Source organism: Grammomys surdaster, unplaced genomic scaffold (genome assembly GCF_004785775.1).
Source record: "Grammomys surdaster isolate TR1022 unplaced genomic scaffold, NIH_TR_1.0 126271, whole genome shotgun sequence".
Classification (NCBI taxonomy): Eukaryota; Metazoa; Chordata; class Mammalia; order Rodentia; family Muridae; genus Grammomys; species Grammomys surdaster.
Window position 1 is genome coordinate 9620319 of NW_021621071.1, and position 27661 is coordinate 9647979.

General features: G+C 42.6%; 1 protein-coding gene across 10 annotated transcripts in view; it reads left to right on the forward strand.

The window, feature by feature from the left end:
* Grip1 (glutamate receptor interacting protein 1) overlaps positions 1-27661 on the forward strand; it is a 647269-nt gene that overhangs the window by 485826 nt on the left and 133782 nt on the right. For all 10 annotated transcript variants that reach the window (XM_028759124.1, XM_028759129.1, XM_028759131.1 and 7 more), the window contains 5 exons: positions 2752-2887; positions 4116-4261; positions 10179-10262; positions 13653-13728; positions 15839-15984. In XM_028759124.1, the coding sequence (XP_028614957.1) occupies positions 2752-2887; positions 4116-4261; positions 10179-10262; positions 13653-13728; positions 15839-15984 (588 nt within the window). The remainder of the gene's footprint in view (positions 1-2751; positions 2888-4115; positions 4262-10178; positions 10263-13652; positions 13729-15838; positions 15985-27661) is intronic.

Sequence of the window (27661 nt, forward strand, 5' to 3'; positions counted from 1 at the left end):
CCTCTCCCTCTCCCTCTCCCTCTCCCTCTCCCTCTCCCTCTCCCTCTTCCTCTCCCTCTCCCTCTCCCTCTCCCTCTCCCTCCCCCTGTCTTCCCCCCGTCCCTCTCTTTCTCCCCTTCCCCTCTCTTTCTTCCCTCCCCTCCCCCTCCCTCTCCCTCCCTCTCTCCCTCCCTCTCTCTTCTCCCTCTCCTCTTTCTCCCTCCCTCCATCCCCCTCTCTCCTCTCTTCTCTCCTCTCTCTCTCTCTCTCTCTCACACACACACACACACACACAGAATTTAGAGAGAGAGAGAGAGAGAGAGAGAGAGAGAGAGAGAGAGAGAACTCTCAGAGACTATTGCAGCAGAAAAGACAGATTAAAATGGCCATAAATTGTGGAGGAGCAGAGCCATGGCTTCTGGACATGAAAAGACTGCTACTTGTGAATTCCCAACAGCTTCAGGTACCCATGCAAGACCTGCTCAGAATTAAGCCAGTCGACATTTCAGCATGAGGAAGGGAAAGGCACACGATCCTCCTACCCCAAACGGAGGAGCCATTGACAATTAGTTGCTGCTCAGGAAGGTTGAGTCAGTGTTCTTTAAGGGTGTGCCCCAGGGCAGCCTGACCATGCTCCAGCGGATGACGTCACACCCTTGCGTATTTGCACAACACAAAGTGAATTTGGTGGTTAAAAAGGAAAAAAAAATAAAGTTGTTAAGAAGGAGGTGCTGATCTGGGGAACGGTTAAGAGGAAGATCAGGGAACGAGCAATAGGATCAAATTACATGGTATGAAATTCCCAAAGAATTAATATGTCTTAATTGTATGTCTAATCTTAAAGGTCTGAAGGAGATGTTGAAGCATCTAGGGCCACTATGCATCTTTTAAAAACATTCAACGAGTTTTTTTGTCCGCCAGACCTGCTAGGCACCCTTACATGTCTGTACTGCAGATAGACCCCCAACTAAGGCATCATTGTGGTCAACACTGAAACCCAGCTTTCTACCAACAAAGACTTGGGTTATTTCTTAAGTTGACGTCTCCAGTTGTTGGGCCCACATCAGTGTCAATGGCTTGTCTAAGTGGTTGTTTGTTCTTTTATTTTTTTAAGGGGGGCACAAATGACGAGCAAATACTAATGGGCTTAGGTACAGACTTCTCTGAAAAACAATGTAAAAGGCCAGGGACTTTCATGCAGTTGGCCAGACCTTTGATCTTTGAGTGTCAGTCCTTATCTGAGCCTTCAGATGAGATGTTATGGGTGAAGCTGACATCAGTATAAACTTATGGCTTCTTCTTTGGACTCGGCTTTAAAGAATAATATACAACTCAGCTACTTTGAAATGCTGGATTCTTGATTGACATGCTGGGGCATTACATCATTGGCCCAGGCAATCCTGACACCACTGACTAGGATAACGCCTATGTCCCTGAAGAAATTAGCACGTTTGTGCATCTTGTCTTTTTTCACCAGGTAGTCAGTTCTGCACATGACCACATGAGATACTATTTCTTCCCTTAACATGATTTGTTTTACTATATTGGTGGAATAATCTGTCATCGACAATTTAAATACCTGTATAATAAACATTCATAGTGATTTTTGAAAAAATAATTAACTATTATGCATAATTAAGAAAAATGGAAAGGGGGTATAAATAATCCTGTTTTTTTTTTTTTAAAAACCAACCTGTGGCTTAATGAAAACAAGACTATTCTTGTTGTTTTAATGTATGCTTGGCATTTTAGAAGTTGATGACTACTAAAATTGATAACCTGACCAGCACAAATTAGAAAACCATATGGTTCCCCATCCCCATCCAGAAAGTATCTGTGTAACAGGAGAAACCAACATGGCAGAAACCACTAATACAGAGATTATCATTGTTAAGCCTCCGCAGAGTAAATATTGACCTTCTCATTTTTTATTCCCTAAAAGAGGTGTATTCTTAAAATCATCTTACCTTCTACCCTGGCTAAAATCCAAACGTTTGACTTCCTGGTTGGTGTGTAGATATTATTTCCACAAAATTGATGAGCCTTAATAATCATGTAAGCATAGTCAAAGTTTTATGGCAGTTACCCCCAAATCCTGACACCCAATGCTGTTTTGCTGTGCTATGACATATTGTCCAGGAAACAACAGGACCTGTCACCTGAGCTGGGGTACTTTGATTTTTAAGAACTAGTGGTGACAGTAGCTATGGAGAACACTCTTCTGACAGTTAGCTTCCTAAGCTGGGATGCCCAATGGACAGTGAGTCAGCTGCCACGTTTTTATACTTTTGCAGGACTATTTAAAATTCTGCTCTTCCTTGCCTGGCAAGGTCCTGTTGTATTTTGAGTTGCAAGAATAGAAAACAAAGTCTCTAGAGAGAGGCGGAAACCCCAGGGAGAACACTGTCACCAATATCTAAGAGGATTGAGACTGTTTATTGTGATGGCAGAGTGGACCAGTCCACTGGCATCGATTTAATCACCTCTCCTACCTAGACCACCTTTCTCAGTACCGTCTGCACTCAGCACCGTCTGCGCTCAGCACCGTCCGCACTCAGCACCGTCCGCACTCAGCACCGTCTGCACTCAGCACCGTCTGCACTCAGCACCGCCTGCCCTCCCAACACCACGAGATGCAATTGCAATGCAAGCTGAGGTCTTTTCTCATCAATGAAAATGTGGAGGAAATGCGGGCAGTAGAGTCGCTTCGCCACATAGCTAGCAGCTCTGGACTATCTCTCATTTAATGGGCTGAATGCTTCTCTTTTACAGAGGAATTCAAGGGCTCCACCGTGGTGGAGCTGATGAAGAAGGAGGGAACCACTCTTGGCCTGACGGTATCGGGAGGAATTGATAAAGATGGCAAGCCAAGAGTGTCCAACCTGCGGCAGGGAGGAATTGCTGCCAGGTAACTGCCTCGTGGGGGAAACATGGGGGAAAAGAAGGAACAAGGGTATAATTAATTCAGAAAATTAGAGCTTATCAGAAAAGGTCATGACAGCTGTCCTGTGCCAGGCAGCATGTCCCTGCAGAAGCACAGCGGGCGTGCTTCAGAAGCTATTCCCCTGTTGTGCCAGCGGCTTGGCTGCCCTGCGCTGAAGCGCTGAGGAGTTTTGTGTCACCTCGGGAGTTTTGTGTCAGCTAGGCTCTTACAGGTTTAATTCCTACAGGATTGCTTAAGGTCTGACTGTGCCCATCGTTAGCAAATGGGCCCGCAGTTGGAAGGTGCTGTTCGGATCTACTAAATGTGGAACAAATGCTCCCTAAGATGTGAACTATCAAATGAAGAACAGGAGGCTCAACTCCAAGTATCCAGGGGAAATGTTTCCTTTCCCGCTGGCTTTCCTTCCCACCAGGACTTAAGAGGTCTCCCAGGGGACATCCGGAGCAGGAAGCTCACACTTTGTCCCTGTGTCCAGTGACATACATTTTCCCTCCTGCCACTGGCCCGCTGCCTGCTCTTGATTTGAAAGCCTGTGTCTAGTAAAGCCCAAAAAAGAGGAGTTCTATGAGGGGTGATGGTGATGATATTGAAATTCAAGGCTTTCTCTGTAATTTCTTCTTTCCCAATATTATTCTTATCAGTCCTGTTCAGTAATAGGCAATTCAGGTTTTATTTTTTTTTCAAGCAAACAATAAGAAACAAAATATGCTGACTAATTTCCTTGGCTCTGACTCTGGTTCTACTTCTAATAAGGACATTAAAAGCTATGAAATGTCCAAAAGCCAGTCAACAAAAGTAGGAGAGAAAAAGGGGAAAGGGTTGGAGTGTCCAGGATCAGGGTCCTTCCCTAGAGAAGCAACCCTGGGAGCAAAAAACATATAAACATATATATATAGTTTTTGCTTTTATAATATATTAAAAACAAAAGAGGTATAGTGTTTGAGTGACAACCAGAGATAGTAGCACACCAAAGAAGTGCCAAAATATAACAGGCAGGTGAGTAGGCTAGCCCCACCCCCACCGTATCCCACCCAGACTCAGCCATGCTCCTTCCCGTAGGATCCCATCACAGCCTAAGTAGCAGGGTGTTTGCTATGTTGACATGTTACTCTAAATGAGGGAACACGAGAAGCACAGTTGAGTGGCCTTTGGGAAGGATGTGCCGGCTGTTGTGACATGGTTTGTTTTGCAGAAGTGACCAGCTGGATGTGGGTGACTACATCAAAGCGGTGAACGGGATCAACCTGGCCAAATTCCGCCATGATGAGATCATCAGCCTGCTGAAAAACGTTGGGGAAAGAGTGGTCCTGGAGGTCGAGTACGAGCTTCCCCCAGTCTGTAAGTAACGAGAACCCAGCCACTTCCCTCTCTGTCGTCAGTCTTACTACAGCAGAGGGGGAGCAGCTGCCTCACATTTCACAGTGACTTGAGGTGGGAGACATGTAGTCTCTTCAGAGAAAACTGAGAAACGTTCAGTCAGCTTGAAGGAGTCACGTTCCGCTGAAGCGACCAGTGAACATTTTTGCCATTTAAGCTATCTCAATAAATAATCAATATAATTTTAAAAGCCCATGCCTTCAGTGCTGTCTAAATACTGTGCTGAGATTTAGGAGAAGCTCTGTATGCTTTACCTTGACTCTTCAGCGGATAAGCTCATAAAAAAACCCATAAAACAATAATATCACATCTAATTATCACTAAGCAACGATCATAGTCATGAGTGCAGCAGACAAATTTTGAGACCATACTAAATGCATGGCGTTATAACGGCATTGGCATTCGTTCACATCGTCCTTGCCACAAGGATGGGGACAGATCGGAAAGGAACTTTGATATCAGGCCAGGTGGGCTCAAAGACCAACTTCACTTGTAGTTGCTACGTGTCTTGGGAAAAGTTTCTTAAGCTCCATGTCTCAGTGTCACCATCTGCAAACGGTGGATCGTTGGTTACCATGAGAGGCGACTGAGTATTTGTTAAACATTGGAACATGGCCTGGCATTCTACAAGTTCTTAATCTATGATAGATAGATAGATAGATAGATAGATAGATAGATAGATAGATAGATAGATAGATAGATAGATGAGAGAGAGAGAGAGAGAGAGAGAGAGAGAGAGAGAGAGAGAGAGAGAGTTTGCTAATGAACCTGAGGCAGGCTGTGCAAAGGTGGAGTCAGGGGTCACGCCCAAGGTTTTGGAATGATACCAACTGGAATGATACAGTTGCCATTCGTGAAGCTAGGCAAGGTTATAGGGAGGGCTGACTCATTGGGGAAAGGATGTTTGAATATTACATTTGAGTCTTTGTTTGCCATGTACACAGACATATTAAGGAAAGTGTGAGCAAGCTATTTCGATGGAAATTGAGATCGTGATAACGCAGAAGGTATTTGAGAGTCAGGGACCAGATTAAAATACCTGGGCTGTGTTAAGTTCTCTGAGCCTAGGAGTGTCCACCTGTAAATGGCTGTCATCATTGCCGGGCGTACGTTGCAGGGATTCAGTAGTGTGATCACATACTTAGGCCACTGTTACATACTTGGCAAATATTAGCCGTTATTAGCATTACTGTTATAAGGCATCGTGGTTTCTTTAACGTTATGAAAAGTCAATTTGCCTTTAAATCATTATCTCAAAGCGCTGGCCAAGAGTTAAGAAAACCACCTCAATAGAGATGTGGCTCCCATTGATAGGTTAACCTTCCTCTGGGTAGGTATCAGTAAAACATATTCCCTTCCTAAAGGAACTCACGATAGGGTTTAGGCTAAGTCCCAGAGTGGCGATTTGTCCAGGCTCGTGGATGACTCGGAGCTGGGGACTTGGAGGAGAATGGAAAAGAATGAGACAGATTGAATAGGAAAAGAAATGGTCTGGGCAGAGGGTCCAGCAAGGGAGTAGGAGGATACAGTGGCCTGCACAGGCTGGGCTGCAGATGGGCTTGTTGGAGCACAAAGTAAAGTCAAGGAGACTCAGGATAGGGAGGTAGCCTGCAAGGCAAAAGGAATCAGATGATGTGGCCCCATGGAAGATGTGCATGGTGAATCTTAACACGCTTTTAAAACTGCGTGGTCAGACCACAGTGTTTTAAGGTATCGTTTTAGAAACTAGGAGAATATCCAAATCTATTTGCCTGAGACTGTTACTGCTTTCCAAGAGAGATGATATCTGTGGACCCTACAACATCTGTAGAGTGAAAGAGGAGAGAGCGGAGATCAGATATGTTTAGGAGTTAAGTCTACTGAGACTCGGTGCTTAAATAGATTTGTCTTCTCTGTGCAATAAAGCTGACAGGCAAAAAGAAAATATGCTTTTAAACAGCAACGTATCATTCGTGATACAATTCAGCTGGAAGAGGCCGGTCTGCCAAGGATAATCTCTATCTATTTTTCTTATATTGAGGAAATTATTAGGACCTGTGAGTTCAGAAAGATGGAAGGCATCAATGAGCCATTCATATACTTAGAGCATTCAAACTAACCAGGCCATCTCAGCAGCTACCTGAGGCCCACCCAAGCGGCCGTCTGCCTATTCCCTCAACATCAGCAACCACACACCCGGATCTCAGCTGTCTGCAAGATCAGAAAAAAAAAAAAAAAGGAAGGAAGTGTGTGTCTTTGAGAGAAAAATAAAATAAAGTTTGATCTTGGGCAATCCATTTATCTTTCCTAAGATTCCATTTCTTTATGGAAATGAAGCATTTGGTCTACCTGTTTTCCATCCTTCAATTTAAGAGGCAACTTCTGTGACTACTCTCAGAACTACTTGGGGAGAATATAAGCAAAATGTATCTCAGGCGTTTATGCATTGAACATTGATCCCACAAAGTGCCTTCTGTCCACAGAACCCCAGTGGAGTTTTGAAATGCTAACTAATTCTGGGCCATTTTCAATTGACACTTAACATTTTACCATCCACATAAAAAAAATCAGAATGTAATTTGGGAACATTTTATTTACTTAAATGTGCTTCTATTTAAACTTCAGAACTACAGATTTTCCCTATTTAATAATTAAAGAGAGAAATCTGTCAGGTCTGTTTGGTGACTGTTACATCATCAGCTGAGTCAGACCAGCTGTCCAGCAGAAGGAATCCTTTCTTCCCTCAGATATTGTGTGTGAGAGCATATCACTGTGGAGCCATCTCCTTTGGACCCCGTGGTCATCTTGGCGGGAGTGGGGAAGGAGAAGGAAGAGCCTTTGAAGATTTCTCCATGCAGCCCTTTCTGGGGTTGAGTCTACAGCAGCAGTGCGCCACAGAGCTCCCCCAGTAGCAGAGGGAAAGAGGATAGTCCCACCCACTTGAGCACATTACTAGCCCCTGATTTCATCCCCTACCCCCATAGGGACACAGCCAAACACGTGGGTAAGGGGACCAGATAAAGTAGGAAACAATTCAACTCCTGTTCTCCTGTAAAGGTAGTGACAGAGAGGAGGGTGGAGTGTTTGGCTTGGAGCAATCACATCAACTACAGTAAGGCAGCTTTAGACAAACACATGAAAATTCACAGTTAGGCCGGGCGGTGATGGCGCACGCCTTTAATCCCAGCACTTGGGAAGCAGAGGCAGGTGGATTTCTGAGTTCGAGGCCAGGCTGGTCTACAGAGTGAGTTCCAGGACAGCCAGGGCTATACATAGAAACCCTGTCTTGAAAAACCAAAAAAATGAAAAAAAAGAAAAAAAGAAAAAAGAAAAAGAAAAAAAAGAAAATTCACAGTTAGAAACAAGGAACCGCAGTATCGAGGAGACCTTATGCCTGGCCCCTGTGATCCTTTGGCTAAGTGCCTTCATTACCTGTCTGTGGAATAATTACCACGGTAGCTACAAGGATGCTAATATTGAGTGTGAAAAAGAAAATCATCAAGGGCCAATCATGTGAATAAAAACTCTAGAGATCCGACATGGTTTGTTAGCTATGTTAAAATGTTGCCAACGATAACAGTTACCATTGCAAATGGTGGCGAGTAGCCTGAGGGTAATCTGAAGCTGTGGGTAGTCCCAAAGTCTTCATATGGACCAGATTTGACTCTTAAGAATTCTGTGGTCAGCTATAGAAAGCCAAAACCAAATTAAAATTCTAGCACTTCATATTCCCGGAACAGATATCCAGCCAACGAGCACAGGTGGCCCAGAGCTGGAATTTGGTTGCATATAATTAAAAGATGATTCAATGATTAAATAAACTAATATTTGCAAACCACATTGCTGAGTTCTGGGCACAGAGTAGATGGTCCATCAGTTATTTCTCGCCACGTCTTTGCCTTCCTCACCCTTAAAGTGAAAATGTTGTATTCTTCAAGTGGCTTGTTGGCTCGTGGAAATAAGAAATCATTTAGCTCGAGCCCAGTTTCGTTCTTCGTTTAATTAAAACTATCCCTCAATTCTTTGGTTTGTTTGTATGCACTGCTTCTAGTTGATTAGGGTAAACTGGGAGTCCCTTGATAGCCAGGAGGGGACATTCAATTAAATCAGCCACATAGCAAACATTTGTCCAGCCGGATGCTTTGTGCTGCTTCTCAGCATATCCGGGTTTTTCCTGTCCTTTATGGCCCAGCCTGGTAGTCTGCCCATCAACTCTGTGTACCAGCCTGATTCTGTGAGTTTGAAGGGTAGCTTTCATACTGGTTCCTGCAGGATCCCTTTGAGGGTTTAGTGTTTCTAATCATTAAAAATAACGACACCTAATGCTTCGTTTAAACCACTAGCTAGTTGTACAAATGGCAAGAAGAGGGTAATTATTATTGGTTCTTTAAACATGTCTATATGCAGATGTTCCTGGGGTTTGGATGGAGTTAAGTCTCAAGAAACCCATCTAGAGTTGAAACGGTTGTGAAGTCAGGATGATTTTATAATCCAGCCCCCACTGAACACCTCAGCCTGATCTACCTGAAATGCACTTATATTATTCATAGTAGCCCGGGTCTGGGTAAAAGCATGTGGCCCAGGCTTATTTTATAAGGAAGTGCCAAACAGCTCACATCATTTGTTATGCACTGCACAGAAAATAAAAACAAAAATATACAGTGTGTCTGTTCCACACCACAGTAAAGGCAACACAACAACACAATGTAACTCAAGCATCATAGGAGTCACAGGTTTTCTGTTAAGAGTTTTATGAAAAAAAAAACCTGTTAAGATCAAGTAACAGTATAAAATGTGTTACTGAGAGTTATGACTATAGACACCATTATACCTTTTTGACATAGGATCTCACTGTATAGCCCAGACTGCCTTTTCACCCCCGTTATCGCAATTTTCCTGCCTCAGCCTCCCAAGTGCTGTGATTACAAGCATGCACCACCCTTCCCAGCATCCCTTGTACAGTGTTTTCAGGGACTGAAAGCCATCTACTTCTGTACAGCATACAAGTTCTCATCTGTGCACCCAACAAAATCATCCCCGCACTCCTCGGGTTAAAATACCCACTTGGTGGGATTTGTTTTCCATGTAGCAATAACGTGCTATACAATCAGAGTCACTCACTCTGTCCCAAAAGCAGTTTCACAGAGTATTTTTAGGGGCTATGCCTTAACATGATATATGCTTGCATGTGTCGTTCAATGTAACCAGACGCTGTGACTTGTCAGTAAAGCTTTATCTTGTGAAATGAGAGAACATAAAGGGCAAGCAACAGAATGCAGGGATAACGGATAAGTTTAAGCAGATCTTTGTCTTCTTTGTCGACACGGCGCGACTGTACTTAGGATTTCATTAGCTCTCCGCACCGCGTTTGGGCTTCTGGCAACTTCATTGAACAGCTGTCTACGTGTCAGAACATCTATTTCCATCAAGCAATCCATTGATTGTAATCCGGGAGGAACGAGTTTGCTTCATATTCCAGCTTTGAAACTAAACGTGAAGGCGGGAATTATTTCATAAGCTTGGCAGAAGTCATAACGTCTTTTTATTTCACAAAGGAAAAATGTTTCTATTTGTTGAAAATTGCCTTGCTTGCTCTGTAGAGTTTAACCAATAGAAACATCACCCCCTATCTAGAATGTGTCTATCCAGAAGGAAGGGAATTAGTTATGAGGTTTGCTTCTACTTGGAACAATATATACGCATAACTACTTATAGTCTCTGAATGCCGTTACAGTTATTTTTTTCTCAGACTTCATTGGAATTACTGCTCTTTTCTTCAAAATAAATTATTTGCAACATAACTTGCAAGCCTATTATGTCACACTGAAAAAAACTACAATAGGAGTGCTATTACAGTTGTAGACTCATTCATGCTTTCCCATTTCATTCCCACACACAGCTGTACAAGGATCGAGTGTCATGTTCCGAACAGTGGAGGTCACGCTGCACAAAGAAGGCAACACCTTTGGTTTTGTCATCCGAGGTAGGTGGAGGCTAAAATCTACGAGGAAATACAGACGGTATCCTTAAAAACCTGATGTTTCCAGGATGGAAGTGATCTTTAAACAAATAAGACAGTGAAGAAGCGTGGAATGAATTCCAAATGACAGGCTTTGTTTTTAGCCCAGTAATACAGGGCAAGCAGCCAGTAGGTGTGGTCAGTTCCCAGTGACCACACTGACTTAGCACTTCCCAGTGTTCCTTCGTCTTTGTAACTGGTTCTGCATTACGGAGTCAAAAGTATTGGTATGGCTTGATTTAATACAGGAGGAGTCTTTCTTTGGGAATGGATTTTATTTACAGCAGCTTTCTAAACATTGGACCAAAGATAACCTAGTCCTCGGGATACCCAAGAGTGTCAGCTCAATCCATCTCGTTACAGGATGGCATTGATGCTAAAGAGGTCAGGTGACTTCATTCATTCTGGACTATGGCTCTGGGTTCTTGTGATTTTGTTTTTCTTATAAGCGGTTTCATCCCTGAAAGACTATTGCAACATTAGCAGTTCTCAATCTATAGTGTGATAGTGAGATTCACTAATTATGTATGCATCAGAAATTTTATCATTACACTTTTGGAGGGGATTTTTTTTCTGTTGATATTGTTGTTATCTGTAACATTTTGTACTTTACAAGAGGAAAAATTCTGTCCAGATGATTTATAAAACATAAACTAATATTAACTGCTCATCTTAGAAATATATATATATGTATGTATATATACATATATATACACATACATATATGTATCAAACACTAAAACAGCTGTGTTCACTCGGACAAGCTTTTCTTTCTAGCTGAGCGCTGAATGTTCAATTCTAATCTGGGCCAGTCATTTAGCAAACCCGTCTCTCACTGAAAACTTTACTAAGCACACATCTACAGGTCAGTATAGCAGTAAGTGCTATGGTATCATAAGACAATGACCCTACCTCAAGGAATCAAGATCAATGAATTTAAGACACAAGTTGATAATTTCCACTGACTGAGTAAAGCGGAAGATAAAACTAGGAATTCATTGTGTGTGCTGGCTCAGCGGTTATGACATTTTTCTGGTTATGAAATTTCTCTGGCCAAAACCTATGTTTCAGACACATGATGGGCTCCAAGGTCAGGTGACAAACCACAACCACTCTTAAATTTCTTTTAAAAATAATTAGATAACATAGTAAAAACTCTCCCTATAAGATATCTAGGCTAAAAGATAATGAATATAAATTCTCTTTGGCAGTCTAACCATAAGAGAAGTGCTTTTGAAACACATGGAAAAATTCTAATTGTTGAAAAACGGCATCAAAGATTACTTCTGCCGTACAATTTATGACTAATTACTATACAGGTAATCAATACCAAATCAAACTACTAATTCAAGATTTAAGCCAATAACAATTTCTCATTACCAAATAAAGTGACTAGATGCAACTGAATTCCACAACTATCTCCAGGCACGTGGTGGTGTAATCTCACCAAAATATTCCTTTAACAATTTTCCAGAATTTCAAAAGTTTATGAGGCTGAAATACTAGCTGATACGTGGGAGGCACCTCATACAGGAAAGAAGGAGTGAATGATTCATTCAGTGTCCTTCTATTGAATAGGTGTTATTCTGTTTTAAAGTCTTCATCGAGAAGAACCAGGTTTAGCTGGTGGCTACTACATTTGTATAGACTTTAAGAATTTCCTTGATACACTGGTTAGACATAAAGGTTTGCAGTTTTACATAATTTATATTTTTAAATCAGTTCAAGGCCCACCCTGAAAGTTTCTCTACTCTCCTCAATCCATTCATTGAGGGCCAGTGGCTAATCCCGGCAAGACAGTATGATGGATAAATAGTAGCACATCTGATATTTTTTGACATAGCTGCAATTTTTAGCTCACTATGGATCAGTGGGAATACTGATAAATCAGAATACTGATAAATCATGAAGGAAGTGGATACTGCCTAGTTTAGGAAATAACAGTCTGTTATACCACACACTCATTGAACAGAGATGATAACGACCTTCATATTTATCAGATACTGGGAAACTAGAAACTACCCACGTGATCTCCCAGGATGACAATGCATAAGGAAGTCGGGTCACACAAAGAATAAAAGTATAGGAAATATTCAGTCTTAGAATAGAGAAGTCTAGTGAGCTAGGACCACCATTTTCAGCTTTGGGGAAAACTTGTCTGGAGAAAAAGCAGACCTAATATTTTTATATGCTAATAGTCTAGTCTATATAACAAGGACCAAGGCATGACTTGGTTGGCATCTACTGACCACCATTAGAAAGAATGTTGTAAACATTGCCTTGTCCAGATGTGGAGTGGGCTGCCTTAGACTTCGTGGGTGCTCCATTACTGGTGGCCTCGAGCACAGGTTGGAGAGCATGGGTGAAGGAAGTTGTACAAACTGGTCCTGGATCAAAAAGAAAATTTCCAATGGATTGCCTTCTATCCAAATCTCTAAATGACAGTTCTACAAATGCCTCTACAGACAGTTTCCTTAGGCAAAACTTAAATTCCCGTTTGCAATCAGTAGGGGAAAATATGCCAAATGGGCTCCTAATAGTTTGAACACTATAATTTTGATAGTGGCCATTTATAAGCCACTTAGGTTTGTTGTAGGCAGGATCATATTCTATAATCCAGGCAAGCCTGGAACTTGCTACATAGCCCAAAGACCAGGGTGATTCCATACTCAGGAGGATTTCTCCTGCTTCTACTTCCCAAGTGCTGGAATTATAAGTGTGTACCACCACACTTATCTATCTTCCTTCCTTCCTTCCTTCCTTCCTTCCTTCCTTCCTTCCTTCCTCCCTCCCTCCCTCCCTCCCTCCCTCCCTTCCTTCCTTCCTGCCTTCCTTCCTTCCATTCCTTCCTTCCTTCCATTCCTTCCTTCCTCCCTTGTTCCTTCCTTCCTCCCTTCCTTTCCCACTTGGCCCTTTTCTTGAGTCTCTTCTAATACATATGGTCAGAGGTGCTTCCTCATGTATATCATGACCCAAGCTCGGCGTAAGGTGCTCATAGCTGTCCATTGGCAGATGTTCTCATTGGACCAGTAGTTTTAATTAATGAACCTCATGCCATTCCCATTGACAAATGTCTTATACCACCCCATAGCTGTTTATATTTATTGTGAGGTGGAGAGGCAGTGACTTCAGAGACATCCTACCTAAAATAAATATGCCCTTTAATGGTTTTACATTCCAGAGAGAAAGTGGCATGTTTTCCTCCATATACCCACAAATACACTGCAGTGTCTTAGCTGCCACTTTGTAAGTGATTCTTCTGAAAAGAACAAGAGTAGTTTTAATCAGTCTTCCTTTGTTTTGTTTTGTTTTGTTTTGTTTTGTTTTGTTTTGTTTTGTTTTGTTTTTAACTAGGGGGAGCGCATGACGATAGAAATAAGTCCCGTCCGGTTGTGATAACCTGTGTTCGTCCTGGAGGGCCTGCTGACAGGTAAACTAGATCTTTCTGTGTCATTATGCAAAATCCATAGAAGACAGCTGGGGATTCTGAGAGAGAAAATGACTGTTATGGCTCACAGTAGCAGCTAGAGATCAAGTACGTAGGTGAGACTCTAAAAGCTCAAAGAATCAGAGCTGTGGACACAGAGAAAATAAGGGTTTGCCTCCAGTCCCTACCTGTCCTGTGCTTCCTCCATGGCAAGTGCTTGGTTCTGAGCTTAGTTCCCTCCACTGTAGATACAGACAACCCCAGCTCCCTCTCAGGTCTGGGTGGCCCAACTCTGCAGAAGCACTTTCTGAAAGCACCAGGCTCTTTCAAGGCAGAACCTTGGCCTGTGTCCTTCAGCACTGCTGTGTTCTCATCTTGGGAAGAATCAGTGGTACCATGACTCTGACCATCCATCGGCATCATCCTGGGCTGCAGCACCACCTCATGATGGTGACCCTGTGACATCACAGGGGAGTATCATTTAGTCAAATGGAAGAAATTGTGTCAATCTCTAGAGATGTTTCTTCCTCGAGAAATTGGCCGGGAATGGAAAGTGCTCTCAGGTGTTCTCGTATAAGCCTTGCTGGGTCACAAGTAAACTCGCAGTCTAGTTGTCTGTCAAGATGCTTGAGCCTGCGTGGTTGTCTGAAGGCAAAAGTGGGCTCCAGAATAATGGAAGAAAGCTTCTTCCACAGATGCTGTTGGGGTAGGAAGAAAACACACAAGTTGCTTCTGCCTATTCGTTTAGAATCAAGATAGGGTTGGTTGTTTTTGTTGTTGTCTTTTTAAACTTTTGGGAAAGAAACCATCACAATGAGTACAATTTATGAAACATTTTCTATGTTCCAGAAAGAACATCACCCATTTGGTTAATATAGTCTTATTCTAGACTTACAACCACCCCATAAATGAGGCACTTTCACTTTCTTACAGCTAACCAAACTAAGCCACAGGCAGACTTTAAGTTAAGACGGGTATTAAAAGAGGACTAGGCTATGTGTTCAGGTGTTTCCTCCAGATCTCATGCTGTGAGCTCACTTCTAGAGATGATTATATTTCACAGAAAATAAGAAAATGAGGAGATGCTGGCTTCTTGCGTGCGCTAGCATCCATCTGCCTTTGCAGAGGACAACACACAATACAAGCCTCAGAGAGTCCCACCCTTTCCCACACTTGTCTTGGGGACTGCTCTTTCAAAAGAAAATCAATGTATACACATTCCTCATTAACCTTTATGGTTTGGGTTAACAAGGATGTCAGAAACGATCCACCCATTATTGCCAAATGAAATTAGAATCCGGAGAAACCGGAGCGCTAAATATGAAACTTCGGTCACGTGCCTAGAATTGTCTAAGTGAAAGATGTTTATTATAGGTGTCGTTTCTATTCTCCCAAGTCCCATGTTTGTCAGACCTCTTTTTGACTTTTTCATCTTGGACCCTTCCTTCCAGCACGCAGAGACGGTGGTGACTCGGAGGTTACTTTGACCTGTCTCCTTGATGTCACCAACGTCTTTGATTGTCATCTCTTAGTGCCTTAAGACTGTGGTCACAGCAGGGAGAATATAATTTGCCTGCCTCATCCAAGGCATGTGAGACTGGATTGACATAATGATTGGCAAATGGCCTCATAACTCAACGGGGGAAATTTACAGACTGGGACACTTCTCCCCAGTGTTCCGTCTTCCACTCGGGTTCACTGCTGATAAATGGAATGAAATTAAAAGGCTTCTCTATTCAACCTAACTTTGGGGGAAATTGGTGAATGCTATTTTCCAGGCTCTAATAAATCAATTTTAGACTTTCAAGAGAAAGCCTATACAAGAGGGGGAAGTGTACCTCCCTTCCCTTCATCCTCCAAGAGTTAACTACGGGTGACCAGGTTATTTGCTAATAGGTAGTTCTTTTCTCATTACTGGGTTTTGTATTACAGCGATTTTCTGTTCGGGGCTACCTCTTTACACTCTTACTGTCACTCCTGATGCTCGAAAGGAGTGCAAATGGGAAAGACGATGGCAGAGGGTGTGTGAAAGCAGGACTCTGGCTAAGTGCCTATTAAAGCCGAGTTCCATTATGCGGAATTAATCAAGACTGTTCCTTTATGCTGTCCCTAGAGAGGGCACCATCAAACCTGGAGACAGGTTGCTCAGCGTGGATGGAATTCGCCTTCTGGGAACCACTCATGCAGAGGCCATGAGCATCCTTAAACAGTGCGGACAAGAAGCAACGCTGCTGATAGAATACGACGTCTCCGTGATGGGTACGTGTGAAGCCCCCAGAACTGGATCTCTTACACTCTAGTTTATGTCAGCTGTCCATTCCTGAGAAGCCACCGAGGCTTGGGTATGAATGTCTGGGCTCTCATAGCAGCTAGGGTGACATGGGTACACATTTTACTCTGAGTTAGGTAAGTGGTACTTTTCAGTGGCACACAGTTCTTGTGTGCACGGTTTCAATCATAAAGTCCCATTCTATGTTTGGCCCAGCCGTCAGCTCTTCTGTACACACTATAGGTTCCCACCAAACTGGTTTTACCTTCTGGGTTCACAAAATTCGAATACTGGCTTTCTGATTTGTATGTGATTGCAACAGAGCCCTAGCGGCCACAAGTCTTGAGAGTGAGGTGACAGACGAAGAAGCCAGACTGAGTCTCTCTTCAAAGGTCCTTAAGGACTTGGCTCTGAGTAAATGCTGATGGCCACAGAAATCACTGTGTGGGAATATGGTTCACTCTTTCCACCCATAGAGGAGGCGAGCATGTGTGAATGAGGCAGAGCAAGAACATTTCTCCAGTAAGGCTCATATGTTCATGATATACGCACCCATCCATTTTCTTGCAAACAGCATGATTTCATTCTTCAAACTCGAGTGTGTGTGTGTGTATGTGTGTGTGTGTGTGTGTGTGTAGTGGTTTTTTTTTGTACCCATTCATCTGTTGACAGGCACACGAATGTATGATTTGCTATTGTAAATAATGCTGTAATAAAATAGATACGCAAGTATTTCTGTGATAAGCAAAATAAAGTAGACTCAGAAAGATATCACATACTTTCTCTCTCATATGTGGCCTCTGTGTGTGTGTGTGTGTGTGTGTGTGTGCGTGTGCATGTGCGTGTGCGTGTGCGTGTGTGTGTGTGTGGTGTGTATTAAAGTGGAAGCAAGTCTACCTAGGGAAAGGAAGAGGAAGAAGGAGAGGACAAGCAAGATGGGCTAGGGGAACAGAGAGGGGATACGGGCTGATCATAGTCAAAGTGCGTGATAGTCTTCAACAGCACTGTCTTCACAGTGAATATGCACCAAGTTTTTATTTTACAAATAGACTATATTGAGTAGACATAGAAATGAATGGGTTCTAATCTGTGAGGTAATTAGATGTACAGGCTTTTTTTATTTCCAATGAAAGCACATGGGAGTTGCTTTGCTTCCCTTCGGTAACCAGTATTTGATAGTCTTGTCCGCCTCCCCACATTCACTGCAGAGCGTGTGCCCTGAGATCTCATTGTCCGTTTAGCACATACCTCCTAGGTGAGCAATTGTGAAGCACCATTTCATTTGCCGACGGAAGGTGACTGTCACTTTATTTTAACCACACCCATTGGCGCATCGATATACTTAATAAATGCAAGTGCGTATTATTTGAAATATTTACAAGGCAAAAAAAAAAAAATCCCTCCGTTTTGATGTGGTTGAAAGGTATTGTCAAATGATTAATCAAGCCTAAGGGTCTGACTCTGAGATGTAGTGTGATAACAAGGAAAGCATGACACTAAAGGAGACGTTTTCTTTAAAAGGGGTGAGGGGCACAAACACTAACAGAATACAGAGTCTTTGGATATGCATTTGGTTTGAATTCTGGAGTCTGGTGACCTTCGACAAATTATTTCATCTCTTCAGGCTGGCTGGTCTCGGAAGTCATGTGTAAAGTAGGGATAACAGGGAGACTAGTTCTTCAAAGTATTGCTGTATTAAATAGACAAATGTGTATCTGTCTATTTACAAATAGACGGATAGAGGGCTCGCCATAGCCAAACTGTGAATCGCTATAAAGAAATGAACCTTGAATATTTCCATGCTCTGTCTCTAAAACAAACCCCGGGCCTCCCGTTACCCTCCATTAAGATACTATGTCTGCTTTAGTCTGTGGAAACACTTCATCCTTTGTCAAAGCGATCGTTTAGAAATGATGCAGCCCAGATTGTTATATTTTTCTGAAAGTTCATCCAAGTGCTTACTTTCATTTCACATGCTTTTGCTCACTATGTTTGGAAAATATTGTTTTTCTGAGAATACAAATTCACTTTGCTATTTCAGTCTTGGGTGGAGTATCGCACAGTTATCTCGTGGATGTCATTCTGGACCTGGTGAGGTGGCTCAGGAGTTAAAAGTTTTTCTCCTCTTTCAGATGACCCCAGTTCCATTCCCAACACACACTACAGCTCACAACCATCTGTAACTCCAGTTTCAGGCATCCAGTACTGTATTCTGACCTCTGAGGGCACTGGATACTGTACACGTATGGTGCCCTTACATGCATAGCTGGTAAAACATCCACACACACAAAATAAAAGCAGTTGTATTTTTAAAAACAATTTAATTCCGAACACCCATGTTTAGGTTAGTTTTACAGAGTCAAAGGGTATAAAGATTTTACCAAATCTGTTACAACTTGGAATTTGCCTTAGATATTTTTAAAAATAGTTCCTGGTTGCTTCTTTTCCAATTTCATTCACCAAGAAGAACTATTGGGAACAACCATTAAATAGAACTCTTGTTAGCTGGGTTAAATGAAGCTTACTGTTGTATGATTTAGTGCTTTCTTCCTACCGTGTAGTTAATGTCTATAGTGATCTGGTTGATCTGTTTGGAATACAACCAACAAATTATTGTAGTCAGTCATAAGGACGGAAAGTTAACTGGAGTGTTCCAATGGTCCTGACCCTTCCTCATACTATATCCGGTGTTTATCGCCAAACCAATTCTTACAAAATCAAGCTAAGGCCCAGGTCAAGCCCACCTTCTTATTGGTTCAATGCATTTAGATGACTCAGTCTCTTTCTCAGATACTTCCCAGGAGTATTTTACATTGGCCTCAGCTATCTCTGTATGTGTTTGCTATGATACAAAGTTCACAGACCTGTGGAAACACTCAGCAGATCTTTGTTTATTCCCTTTACACCTCACAGGGAGCTTTCAGACAGACATAGAAGGCACTTAATGACAACTGAAGGTTGCTCATAGATCAGCTGTCCTCATGACCAATCATTAATAAGTGGGTGTTTGTAGAATGTACCAAAACATCAATATATGCTTTGTGTTCAAAATGAAGTTATTTTGTGATTTATGATTTTTGTCTTACACTGTAGTGTAACATCCCCAAACTTTTGATCTCAGTACTTCTTAAACTACCCGCGGTGGTTTTCTGAATCCTGTAAGTCATTAACTCTTCATTTGGATATCATTTCATATATCCACATTCAAACTGTTTAATTTTCCATTTGTCTAGTACCATGCAAAGCCATGGATAATGAGAAAAGAAACTAACATCTCATTTAAAATACCGCAGGGCATTACATCTTTGCTCGGTTGTGTGGATAGTGCTTACACACATTCAATCCTGGGCAAATGGAACTAGCAGTTTTTGAGCAGCTGCTTAAATAGACAGAGATATGAATAGATACAAGTCTTTTTTTTAAAAAAAAATGGTGGATTTGCCTTCACAAGGCATAGGTTTGCCAACATTGTATTTGCGTTTTCAAAATAGGGATATAAAACCTTGCACCTGTGAACTCTCGGCTACAAGCCATAAGTGGGAAGAACTGTCACTGTTCGTATGTCTGTACTGATGTCTCATGTGTCCTCAGTTAATTGAAAGCTGAGAACTGCAAGGTGGCTTCCAGCAGTAGTCACACAGTGCCACGTGGTGAGGCCAAGGCCGTCACTGGCATACTCCTCCCTCCCCCGCCCTCTCTCTCTGGAAGCAACATAAACAGAAGCCAAGAGTATCCTGTGTAAAAGATACATATAATTTTTAAGTGCCAAGTCTTTTCTTTAGAATGCTATGTCTATGAAATGGTAGTTATATCGCCTTATACAATTTTCATCTAAAACTTAATTCTTATTAAATATAATTATTCTCATTACCTCGCTGCCTCTTATATGTTCGAACAAGACAGGAATGCTGTGTGCAGTCCTTCCTGATTTCTTCTACAACTACCCGGAGAAGCTTTTCTGCTTCTAAAGACTTACTTGATTGCATTCGGCCACTAAGACAATTTTCTACACTAGACTGTCTGTTTTCCAGCTGCACTCCCCAAGTTACTTGCTGGTTTAATGTCTCCTGGGATATTTTTACTCCATCAATCTATCCTCAGGGGACACTTCTCTCAGTCATGTGTTCTGGACCATCCTGTCTGTTAGCAACCTCCTCTTCTTCTTCTTCTCTCTTCCTTCTCTCTCCTCTTCCTCCTCCTCCTCCTTCTCTCTGTATCCCTCTCTCTCTCTTCCTCTCTCCCCCTCCCCTACCCCTCCCCTCCTCTCTCTCTTTCATCTTCTCTCCTTCCCTCCCTCTCTACTTGTGGTCCTGTGGTCCCAACCTGCAACTCCCAGTAGCCAAAGCCTCGCCTACCTCCATTCTGCCCAGTAACAAGCTGTCAGCTGCTTTTATTGAACCAGTCAGAGAAGATAGGTGAACACAGTTTACCCAGCATCATTTGGTGTTCATGAGAACGTGCTCATCAGGATTGCAACCAGACCTTGGGGGCCCAGTATTTAGCGTTTATATACACAGCAGCACCAGTCCAACCCCCAATAAATTTCTCTTTTCTAAAGGTCATCTGCTTATGGCATATGGCCTAATGGAATCATAGAAGTACCACAACACATTCACTAGGTCTGGGAACTGGGTATGGAAATCCTTGGTATATGAGTTCGTAGACTCTACCCACCATAATTAGGATTAAGAGCAAACTAGAAAAGAAATACCAGCAGCAAAACAACCAATTAGAGGTAAGCAGCTAGATGCCAGACTAACTCCAGTGCCCAGCAACATACTCAGTACCAAGTAAGCTCGCCGTCACATTTGTCAAATGAGTACCTGAGTACATGCCTCTTGAAGTTCCCTTTTACCTTAATAGCTTGCTATTATTGCATGTTATGTCACATTTCTGTAAATATTTTAGGCAAGTTGATATAGTCTCTTGAAACTATATATACATAATGTATGAGATTTGTCTAGGATAGGGAACATCAATATTTTTCTTTACTTCTCTGTAATATCTGATTGAGGGAAGGTGACCCTCCGAAGCGCTGTGCGGAGAGCAGCCTTGAGGTTTGAACTAAGCTGGCTGGATGAGAGAAAGAAGAACTCACTCCTCCATGGTCTACAGATAGCAATCTTGTCAGTTCCCATCTCCCACCCAATGTGTTAGTAACAAACTACACAGCCAAAAGCAACTTTTAAAATGGAGTGTTTATTTTGGCTCACAGCTGGGGGCCGGGGGTGTGTGTAAATCTATCCCAGCTCCAGCTCGGTTGACTATGAAACAGAGAACAGGAAATACTTTGTTTCTTGTTTGTCTCTTCATTAAGTCCTAGACCCCAGCCGGAGGAGTGTGCCGCCTACATTCAGGTCTGCTTTTACACCCCCAGCCGGTCCTCTGTAGAAACAACCTCCCAAACAGTCCAATAGACGCCTCACTAATGCTCCAGACGTGTCAATCTAATCATGTCAACCATCCAAATTCTCCATCATAGTCATTTAGAGATGCAATCCATCTTCCAGCCAGGAGACCAAAGAAGGGGCCATAGCTGATTCACCTTGGACCCCTTTTGCCTGGTCAATTCTGAAAATTGAAACATTTTATCATCTTGTTGTGGTAACTAGATGTTTCATTATTCCTTCTGTACTGTGTACAACAGGATGAAGCACAGATCGTCACCCCTCTTAAAGAGGCAGTACACTTTTATAAGGCATGGGCGTGCAATGTGGATGTATTCTGTGGTCTTCACAATGTTCTTGAAAAGGTCGGGTCTTTTTATGACACTCAGAAACAAAGGCTTTAAAGTAACCTAAATATCTGACTGCTCTTAATATTTAACTACTGGGCTAGCCTTCTGTATAACCGCTGCCTTTTTGCAAGGAGGGTATTCTATATGGCTTCTTTTGTTCTTGTTTGTTTGTTTGTTTGTTTTGAGACAGGGTTTCTTTATCTTTCCCTGGCTGTCCTGATATTTGCTATGTAGACCAGGCTGGCCTTGAACTGCCTGGCTCTGCCTCCCAAGTGCTGGGATCAAAGGTGTGCACCACCACTACCACTACCACGCAACAAACAGTCAATTCCCTTACACCAGAGCCTTTCGTGGAATCCCATCATTCCTGTTCCCCCAGCTATAAGGATTGGTATTACCTTTTTGTTTTAGCCAACCTGGCTCCCAGACAATCTGGGGAGGTTTTTCAGAAACAAGACAACCACTGAAAGTAGCTGTTCCAAATAGTGGGCACTCTTCTCTTCACAACTTCCTGTTTCTAAAAGCACGTAGGTCAGGGCTTCAAGGGAATGTGAATTTGAGAGCAGAATATCAGAAATAAGAACCATACTTCATGTAGCTTTGGAGCACTAGTGTGGTCCACTCTCTCAGTCCTGTGGGTGAGCCACTGCTGGCTTCCCACCCTGTCGCCAGGCAGGCGACACTGCTGCCTCATGCTGGTTACATTTCCTTAAGCTTGCAAAGAGCTGTGTTTCTAGAAGCCTCATCCATATACATTAGTTCTTGGCTTCTGGAGCTGTATAGTAATTTGGTTAGCCTGCCTCTACCTCTAAAGGTATACATGAACAGTTTTAATATAAGTAATATTAACATAAGTGTACAAAACATTATAGAGTGTCATTCACTAGTTCCTTCTAGAAGCTTAGATAATAAGTGTTGAGGTGATAAACAAGGATATCAAAATAAGTGTACCACAGGTTAATAATTCAGTATCTAAATTTTCCATAAAGGCACAAGGGCTTATATTTTAGGTGATATCACAAACTGCTGAAACCATAAATCCCAACTTAAAATGCTATGCATAAAAATATTTGAAAATAACTATTCATATTTGTTTAAAGTGATTTAAATCTAACCTCACTATCTATAAGAAAGTTGGCTATTGATCATTCATTACCTCAAACCCAGCAGTGCCACGGACAGTTACAAATGTCCCAGAGACTGCATTTCGGCATCCCTGGGCCGTACAGTCAGCATGTTGCCACTGCCCGTACAAATTTTGATCTTGGCTTTCTGAAACTGTTAATAAATTAATCAAAACGTGGCCAAAATTCTTTCCGTTTCAGATTGTACGTGATGCTTCTAACATTTAATATGTCCTTTCGGGAGGAAATTGGCCCTTTAATTTTTACATAGCTTAGAGGGAGAAAAAAACAACAGGTCTGTAAGGGGTGATTTCCCTTTGAGTGATAAGTTTTCTCTGAGGTCATGTATATGTATTAGCTAGTCCGGAGTGGCTTTTCCTTGTTGAAAGATGAGGTGCAGAAAAACATGGTTCTTAGTCATAAGGTCAGTCTGGGCCAATATTTTATAGACTACCATCAAAGTACCAATCTGGATTGTTCCCTTCATGGTGGTAGACTAATTGAATTTTCTCTTATATAAAACTAGCTCCAAACCATCTTTCACTGGGGAAAAAATAATACTGGCTTCTATGCTTTCATCCAACACTGCTATGCGTTAAGATGAACTGTAACCTCCAAGGAGGCTGAGCCTGCAAGACTCTCATCGGGCGTGAGTCTTCTCTGTCGATCCCAAACACTTCAGCTTCCTGTGACACACAACTATTCACTTCAATGTCCACCCCAAGTAAAAGGATTCTCTTTTTATTAATTCTGTCATGCTAGCAGCTGTTCAAATCCCCCATTAATCCCATCCACAACCTCACTACCAACATAACTGCCAGAAGTACCTGCTGAAAGTGTTCTACTGACTTCTAGTCTCACGCATGGCCAGGCTTTGTTGCTGCAGGGACAATGATAGCAACAGAAATGTGATACTGCATTCTTGCATAGCTTGGGTTCTGGAACCTTGACTAGTAGTAGCATTGACTAGTAGTGACCTTGATTAGTAGTAGCATTGACTAGTAGTGACCTTGATTAGTAGTAGCATTGACTAGTAGTAACCTTAACTAGTAGCATTGACTAGTAGTGACCTTGACTAGTAGCATTGAGGGAATGAGGAAACAGCAGACACATGGACACAGAAAAGTGGAATCTGGTTATCTGGGCTTTGAGTAGGAAAACTGTAGCATCCCAGAAGATGAGCATGTTAATTAAATACAGTTGATCAGGCAGGTGGGTTATTGCATCCAGCTTAACTAGGAGGCATACATAAAAAGTAGGAGGATTTATGGCATATGGCTGAATCAAGGGGATGGATTAAGCTAATCTACAGAGCAGTCTCTGTGCTGGAACGGTCTTCAGCATGCTTAAACATCCAGGGAAAGAAAGCTATAGTGGGTATTTTCTGAACACACGGTCAATATTCACACTTGGGCTAGGAGCCAAGGCTCTGTTGTCATGCTGATCTCCTGCAGGGAAGGCTTTGCCACACACACCACCACCACCACCACCACCACCACCACCACCACCACCCCCACCTCCCCCGTTCTCTGAGGCTGAGACACTGGCTCTTGACATGGCCTGCTCATGTCGACAACACACGTCACTCAGGAGAATCCAAGTGTTTCCTACAAGAACACGGTGGTTCACACAAAGGTGGTGAATCTATTTGCAAAAGCAAACAAGTTCCAGTTTCTACACAAACAGACAGAAACTTTTAGGCTTCATGGTCACCTGGTATTTTACGTTTGATGTTAACCTGTGCACGTCTAGATGTTCTAAGAACTTTATAGTAAACATTCTTCAGGAACTTTCTGCTCTTTCTCAGTGAATGTCTCATGAACATTCTCCTCAAACATTCCCTAATGCTATTTTTTAATACCAATATTTTTTAAGATTTTATTTTTAAGCTGGACAGTGGTGGTGCACGCCTTTAATCCCAGCACTTGGGAGGCAGAGGCAGACAGATTTTTGAGTTTGAGGCCAGCCTGGTCTACAGAGTGAGTTCCAGGACAGCCAGGGCTATACAGAGAAACCCTGTCTCAAAAAATCTAAAACTAAAAAAAAAAAAAAAAAGATTTTATTTTTAATCATGTGTATGCCCATTCATCTATGTGTGCGCATGTGCACATGAGTGCAGAAGATGCAAAAGTAGGCTTCAGATTTCCTGGAGGTGGAGTCACAGGCATTAGTCATCCACTTGATGTAGGTGCTGGGAGCCAAACTTGGGTCATCCCCAAGAGCAGCGAGTACTCTTCTGACCCAAATAAATGCATAGCAGTATGCGCTCTTCTGACCCAAATAAATTCACCTGTAAAATTGTGCATGCTTACACATCTGTTCTTCATAGGGCTCTTGTGGGCAAGGACTAGAAATGCACCAAATCTTCTCTTCCATGTTAAAGAGCCTTTAACTCCCACTGCTCATCCTTTTCGGGCAGAGTTGCAGGCTGAGATGTATCAGAGATGTTGGGACTGGAGTTGCAGCGTTTACGAGCCTTGTGCTATACGAAAGGGGAGAATTAAGCTAGTTTTCAAAAGAGAAATGCAAGGTACTTTTTGCCCAGGTGATAGAGTTTTTAAATGTTCAAGTCAATACCCCCTCCCTCCCGCCTCCTTTCCTCTAATATGATGTCGCTGTTAGCCCAGTCCAGGGACAATAACTTCCATTTGCAGACTATCTATAATGCTCAGGATACTTTGCAAAAAATTATCTCAATGCATTTTTTACTTACTTATGAAGCCAGCCTTTGCTTTACACACACCCACTCGCACGCTCGGTCCCAGACTCCATGTCTGTATAGACATGCAGTCTCCCCCACCTCCTGTCTACCTCTCTAGATAAATAGATAAGCCAACCTGTCACCCTTTGAGGGGTTGGCAGAATAACAGTAACTTATCCAAGAAGATAAGAAATCCAGAATTCAAACTTTTCTACCCGAGTCTGGAACTTTCTCTTAAAAGAGCAATTCAATCAAAGGGAGCGGTTTCAATGCCACATTTGTTAGATAGTTCTGAGAAGCTCAGTGTTTAGAACAGCTTGCTTCCTCGATTTATTTCTTCCCCGGAGTCCATTCTCCCTCATCTTCCCTTCTCCAAAAGGGCCTCCATGGAGCCGTTTTTGAATGAAAAGCCCGGGCACACTGCATTTCTCCTCTCTAACGCGGTTTTACTGGGGCCGTCATCCCTGTCTGATCATGGGGCCAGCCTTCGCTTTATGCACACTCTGTCCCAGACTCCACGTCTCTATAAGACGAGCAATCTCCCCCACCTCGTGTCTACCTCCATCCCTTAAGCCACTTCCTCTCAAATTCTCGTTCCTGAATATCTCTAGGGAGCATACACCGAGTCCTGTCTCTCCCTCCAGTGCCATCGCTAGTCCCATTCCTTGCCTACAAATCCCAGAAGGCACCGGGAACTGCCATCCCATCTTCCCCTAACAGTCCCCAAGTTACTCTCTTCCTTTGACTGTCAGGAAGCTCTTTCTCTAATTCCTCATAACACTAAATACTCTCCTCGTAAGAAATAATTCTCTAATTCCAGTGTGTATAGAAATACAAATTCTTTTCTGCCTGTTTAACATATACTCTTTGAGGTCTCAGCCTATAATCTTCTTTCCCCTGATAGTCGTCTACACTGGGACTCCTGTCTTCCTCCCTCAGGGAACCTTACTTTTTTCTTTCAAGGTTATTAACACAATTATAATAATGTGATAGTGAGAGCCTGTGGTGCTCAGGAAGTCGGGGAAAGTGAAGACATACTTCACTCGTATACATATTTACATATACACGATTGTACGTATAGTATGCGCCTACCATACATAAAGACTGCACACATTAAGTATTTGCTAAATGAACTATATGCAGACTGCCTGAAAGCACTGTGTGCGTCCCCTGCTTTCCTTCTAAGTTGAGAGTAAACATTTACTCTTCCCTGGAGGCCTCCAAAGGTAGTAGTAAGAAATCCAGGAATGGTGTAAGCAAGCTGTTTGTATTCACGTTGGATATCACGTTTTATTGTCTCTTCTCTCTCTCAGTCCTGTTCCACTCCCTCCTGCCCCCATTTCTTCCTCTTCTCTTTCCATTTCCCTTCTCCTCTTAAAGACGCAGTTCCTAAAGCTTCAGGCTACATCCAGCATCCTACTTTAGATCTTTAATCAGCAAAGCAGCAAATGCATGCCTTGGAGATAGAAGCCCCTAGCAGTGTAGCTTTTGGAAGGCACCCACTGTGCTCTGTTGATGGGTTGAAGCTAAGTGAGTCCTGAGGTCTGTGGAGGACCCCTGCGTGTCTTTGATAAGCAGCTGTGACTGCTTTGGGGAATGAAAAGCAGTTGGCTCCTCATTCCTCCTCAGTTTCCACCCTCTGCTGTATCACATAGCTTCCCCTTCCCCAGAGCCTTGACCCTGTGCATACGGTGAACGACTTCCTTAGACACCTGTGGCCATGACTTGAGGGAGGCACCAGACCTTTGAACACACAGAGTCCGCGACTACATTCTTCAGGTTGCTAGAAACATTGTAGCACTCTGAAGTTTGTGGCTCTCCAGAGGTTCTGAAAGAAAAACTACTAAGTCACACACTTGTTACAGGCAGTGGGAAGGAGTGAGCTTTCCTTCATCAGAATGTGCCTGTTCTAAATCTATATTATAGCTGCCTTCCTGTAAAGTCCCGTGAGCTTTGTCCTGTCCGAGCTTCCTGGCTGCTGCTTGCCTGCTTAAGACCGTGCAACTTCCCCACATGACACAAGTAACATGTCAACCACTGTGGGACCTGTTTGGTTGGCTCTCAGACTTCTTGTTTCTCAGGTGTTCCTTAATGTTTATTAACCC